Source organism: Myxine glutinosa, chromosome 1, assembly GCF_964187855.1.
Source record: "Myxine glutinosa chromosome 1, kmMyxGlut1.1, whole genome shotgun sequence".
NCBI classification, from domain to species: Eukaryota; Metazoa; Chordata; class Myxini; order Myxiniformes; family Myxinidae; genus Myxine; species Myxine glutinosa.
In genome coordinates, this window is record NC_136261.1 from 75595617 (window position 1) to 75601461 (window position 5845).

The window sequence follows — 5845 nt, forward strand, 5'->3', positions numbered from 1 at the left end:
CTTCAGACGTGGATGGAGAATAGCACAAAGGAGACTCTTCGACACGACTACCTGGAGCTGGCACACCTCACACTGCTGTTTCTTGGAGGGACTGTCCCTGATGGTATGAGGACCATCACTATCAAAGCTCCTGGGGCATTCCACCATGCCCGTTGGATGAGCAAGACTTTATACACTATAAAGGTGGCACTCTTCCGTCAACAGCTGGGAGATATCTACACACCCAAAGAGCTGGAAGACATAACCAGTCTCGCTGCATTCATGTCAGTCTTCTACACTAAAGCGTGGTTGACATGTACCAGTGCTGCAGATGCACCATCTAACGACCTGTACCTGATGAAGAACCTCCTCAAGGCTGAGGCCAGTATCGCAAATCCAACAAAGTGGCCTGCCAAATTTCTGTCCTTTGTGACTGTGGCCCGAGAGAAGCTACAAAACCATTTGTGGTACCTCTGAGAGATTGGTCTCTTTGGCACTCTTCTCGGACAGAACGTCATCTGACAAGCAGACTATGAGAAGGGCTATGCTCAGGTACCATGGGACTGCACATAACATGATACAGGAGATGCCAGCCTCACAGCAATTGGGGAGTAAAGCCCTCAAAGACTTTGTTGGTTACGACTCTTGGAGCATGTTTGAACTCTTGGGTATTGACTCCAGTTTTGTCAAGCTCCCCGTTGCACAGTGGCCCACCTCAGACAGCTATCGTCATGGCAAGGAAGTTGTGGCCAAACTCCCAGTTGTCAATGACGCAGCAGAGCGGACACTTGGACTCGCCACAGATTTGAACACTAACAAGGCCCCCACATCTGAGGCGCAGCTCCAGGCTCTATACAGGGTTGTGAAGGGCGTCAGGGAGAAGCTGCATGGACTGGCAACATCCACTGAGGTTGTGACTAAGAAGTCATTGGCCTCCATTGATTACAATTGGGACTAGGTTTTTTATTTTGTTATCAATGTTCAATGTCAGACCTTAAATTTGAGACAAAAAAGCTTAATCAATGACAAAAGTTAATTTTGGTGTCTTTATTAAGCTCTGATTAATGATTATCCTATGATTAAAAAGCAACATTTTCTTTTTTTTTCCAAACAAATGCCTTAAATTTGAGATGAAAATGAGTTTTTGGAATAAAAGTTGTATTGAATTGTGTCACAGACATTGTTAAGCTATCCAATCATCCTTGGCTTTCAATTCTGAATCTTTTGGTACCAGAATAAACTCTGGGGGTCACACACAGCCTGAGAAATCATCGATTTTAAGAATTTTTTGAGTCGTCTGTAACGGTTGCTATGGTAACGGGCTGTTTTACCGTAAGACGTCAATATTTTTGAAAAACAATTTCATGGTTTTGTTTCTGTTACCCAGCCACAACTTTTAGGTAAATTACAACCTTGTAGTATGAAAAATTGAGAATCACCCCTGATTTGGCCCAGTCTGATATATATATCCGCTCTCTGTCATTCTCTCTTCCCCCATCTGCACCAAATTTCCAGCTAATCTCACCCGGCATTTCACCAATCTCCCCATCAAGCTCTTCTGCACACCAATCTCCTCCCTCAGTTCATCCATTCTCCTTCTATCCACCCTCTTCACTTTCACAAACTTCCTGACCCAGTTGTTCTTGCAAACCTGCAGCCTTCTGTTGTTGTCTCTGTCCGTATCACTATCTCCAGACCATAAAGGTAGGCCGGCGTCACACAAGCCACCGGAACCTTTCCTTTCAGTCACCTTGAAATCTTTGTCTGCCATTACTCCCTGCACCCTCCTCCACACACTCGCACCCATCTGAATCCTCATGCGCACCTCCACCTCTGACTTACCATCCCCTGTCACTGTTCCACACAGATACCTTCTCTGATCTCCTTCCCCTCTAACCTGATATAAAATTATCCTTTCTACTGCCCAACCCACATTACCTCCATGCTCATTGTCGACCCATGTTTCTCAAATGCCTCCTTACACTCCCCAGTACTTCCTGCATCTCCCTCCCACTCTCCACCACAACAGTCAGATCGTCTGCATGCAATATCCTCCCCAGAATACCTTTCATGGTTACCAGCTCCATCACCATCACCATCACAAACACGAGTGGGCTGAGAGCACTTCCCTGCCTCATACCAATGTTCACACTTAACTCCTCCGACATCCCAGGACCAACCAAAACTCTTCCCTTCATTCCCTTGTACATCCCTTCCACCAACCTAACTTCTCCTTCCGGCATTCCCATCCATCTCAGTGTCGCCATCACCACCTCTCTTGGGACAGTGTTGTAGGCCTTCTCCAATCCACAAATCCCAATGTCATTTCACCTAGCACCTCCAACCTCTTCTTTACCAGCTGTCTCAACACAAACATCCCATCTGTCATTCCCCAACCTTCCCAACCCCCTGCTGCTCTTCTCCAATCTCCTTATCCTCCCATCCAGAACCCTCTCGAGCACCTTTACGACATGACCAAGAAGTGCAATGCACCTGTACTTTCCCGGATCTTGAACATCCTCATTCCCCTTCCATAACAGCAAAATTAACTCTGTCCTTCAATCCTCCGGAATCAAACCCTCTCATACATACATTCAACAGCCGCTTAGTCCAACTGACTCCAACTTCTGCCACTACAATTATCATTTCTGTCCACACTTCATCAATGCATGGCACTCTTCCCTTTTTCATCCTCTTCAGTGCCTTTCGCACTTCCTTTTCCGTGATCTCCACCAACCCCACTTTCCCATCCACATAACTTGGTAGCTCCAGCTCGCTGTTGCTTCCTGCCCGGTTCAACATCTCTTTGAAATATCCTACACACACCATCAATGCTGCCCCCATCTCCGACACAAGCTTCCCACCACCACCCTTAATCAACCCACCTCATTAATGTCCTTGCTATCCTCATCCCCGTCACGATCCAATGTATAGATCACCTTCCTCCCAACATCCTCTTCCATATAATTCCTCACCTTATCCACAGCCCTCCTTGCTGCTTTTTAAATTTTGCCCATACAGGTGCAGCAACCCCGCATCCGGCTGCCTCCCTCTATCCTTTTCACCAATTGCCTTCGCTACTTCCACCGCCCACCATACCTGGTTTCTATCCCTCAACGATGCACCCTTTCCTGAAGTCCTTCCACACAACACTTCTGCAATTCCCTGAAATGTCTCTGAACTTCTTCCACTCCTTCTCCAAACCTTCCACTTCTTTGCAAAGTTGCTCATACCTGACCCTCTACCTCAGGCTTGTGCTGGGTGGCAACATGCTGTTCCGCCACTGCCTTGCAATCCTTAACCCAACAGAGGCTACAACACATAATACAGTGCCTATAGAAAGTCTACACCACCTTTCAAAATTGTCACCATCCGTTGCCTTATAGCCTGGAGTTAAACTGCATTAAATCAGACTCAAAAGCCTGAGGTTGAGGGTCAGGTATGAGCAACTTTGCGGAAGTTCAAAAGAAAACAAGAATACAATCAAAAGAAACAAGACCGAAAGTCTAACAGCGGCGTAGCCGGACTTGTAAAATATTATAAACCACAAACACATATGATTAGCTTTTTAAACAGTCGTTAAAGCTGTTTATAACATTAAACAAAGAAATTTAGAGGAACCCTGACATCCGTGAGGTAAGTTTTACTTGCAGAACTGAGGGAAGATCTACTGCAATCTTATATCAACAAGAGTTAAAAATTCAGCAATCCATCAGATGGGCAGGGCGGAAAGGTCAACCATTCAGAAATGTGACCATCAAACGGGGGAGTCAACCATTCAGCAATGCGACCATCAAACGGGGGGAGGAGGGGGTCAACCATTCAGCAATGCGACCATCAAGCGAGGGATGGGGGGGGGGGGGGCATCAACCATTCAGCAATGCGACCATCAAACGTGGGGGTGGGGGGGGGGGGGCAACCATTCAGCAATCCGACCATCAAACGAGGGGGGGGGGGGTCAACCATTCAGCAATGCGACCATCAAACGAGGGTGGGGGGGTCAACCATTCAGCAATGCGACCATCAAACGTGGGGGGGGGGGGGGAGGGTCAACCATTCAGCAGTCCGACCATCAAACGTGGGAAGGGGGGGGGGGGGTCAACCATTCAGCACTACGACCATCAAGCGTGGGGGGGGGGCAACCATTCAGCAATGCGACCATCAGACGTGGGGGGTGAGGTCAACCATTCAGCAATGCATGCGACCATCAAACGTGGGGGGGGGGTCAACCATTCAGCAATGCGACCATCAAACGTGGGGGGGGGGGGGGTCAACCATTCAGCAGTGCGACCATCAAACGTGGGGGGGGGGGGGTCAACCATTCAGCACTACGACCATCAGACGTGGGGGGTGAGGTCAACCATTCAGCAATGCATGCGACCATCAAACGGGGGGGGGGTCAACCATTCAGCAATGCGACCATCAAACGTGGGGGGGGGGGGTCAACCATTCAGCACTGCGACCATCAAACGTGGGGGGGGGGGGGGTCAACCATTCAGCACTGCGACCATCAAACGTGGGGGGGGGGGGTCAACCATTCAGCACTGCGACCATCAAACGTGGGGGGGGGGGGGGTCAACCATTCAGCACTGCGACCATCAAACGTGGGGGGGGGGGTCAACCATTCAGCACTGCGACCATCAAACGTGGGGGGGGGGGGGTCAACCATTCAGCACTGCGACCATCAAACGTGGGGGGGGGGGGGGGTCAACCATTCAGCACTGCGACCATCAAACGTGGGGGGGGGGGGGTCAACCATTCAGCACTGCGACCATCAAACGTGGGGGGGGGGGGGGGTCAACCATTCAGCACTGCGACCATCAGACGGGAACCAACAATTTACAAACCCACCTAACAAATGGTAATGAAGGATATTTAACTAAACTCTTTGCTCTTCCACAAACTCCTTAATTCTGTTGCAAAGAAAAATAAAAATTTGGGAAAAGCGACGGCGAATGCGGTCGGACAAAAGCAACAACACGTCCCATGAAGTGAGGAACACTAACGCCTCGCGCCGGACAATAAGGTCTTCGGTCCCTCGGTCTTCGGATGATCGATGAACAAACAGACAGGTGAGATTACCTGATGAAACATTCGTAATACGAAACCCTATTGTTATTGTGGAGCTGTGCGTTTCCTTCATAGGTAATCGTTTAGTTTTTGGATATTATTTGCGCCGAACGCGGATTGAACGAAAAATTACGAGTTACAAGCAGCACTATCCATGGCGTCCGAGGACAAAACCAAAAAAAAAAAAAGGAAAACAAGGTGAGTAAAAGGAAAGAACCAACGCGCCAAAACTCCGCACGACACGCCAAGGCAAAACGGGGGGCTGAGGAAAGAGCAGGCCGCGGCCGGGAAACAACCAGGACTGAGAGAACACCGGGATATTAAAATCCGCAAAACCAGCCAAGGAAGGAAATAGACAACAACCCACCATCGCTGCGCTTGATGGACACGTAACCTCCATCCTGCAACTTCCCAAAATCCAGTGCCATCTCGCCGGTTGGACTTAAGGTTCCAACACACCGCGCCCTATCGCCATTTAACGGTCACCCGCGATACGGCGCAATGGCGCATGCGCTCTAACGTGACTGCGTAGTGCGTTACAATGAATTCGTGTCATCCGTGTTTAAAATTTATCTTCTTCTTCCTCATTTTTTTTGCAAATATGTTTCCTTTTTTTTTTCCTCTCGCCATACCAGAGGAGAGTGCATTGCTGCTGTTTGTCTGTCTGTGTTTGTTTGTCTGTCTGTGTTTGTTTGTCTGTCTGTGTTTGTTTGTCTGTCTGTGTTTGTTTGTCTGTCTGTGTTTGTTTGTCTCTCTGTGTTTGTTTGTCTGTCTGTGTTTGTTTGTCTGTGTTTGT

The 5845-nt window shown here is 48.7% G+C and overlaps 1 protein-coding gene across 2 annotated transcripts in view; it reads right to left on the minus strand.

The window, feature by feature from the left end:
- Nucleotides 1-5575, minus strand: part of KIF2A (kinesin family member 2A) — a 90464-nt gene extending 84889 nt beyond the window's left edge. For both annotated transcript variants that reach the window (XM_068113281.2, XM_068113290.2), the window contains exon 1: nt 5417-5575. In XM_068113281.2, coding sequence (XP_067969382.1) covers nt 5417-5477 — 61 coding nt within the window. In that variant the 5' untranslated portion in view covers nt 5478-5575. The remainder of the gene's footprint in view (nt 1-5416) is intronic.
- Between the last annotated feature and the right edge of the window lie 270 nt (nt 5576-5845).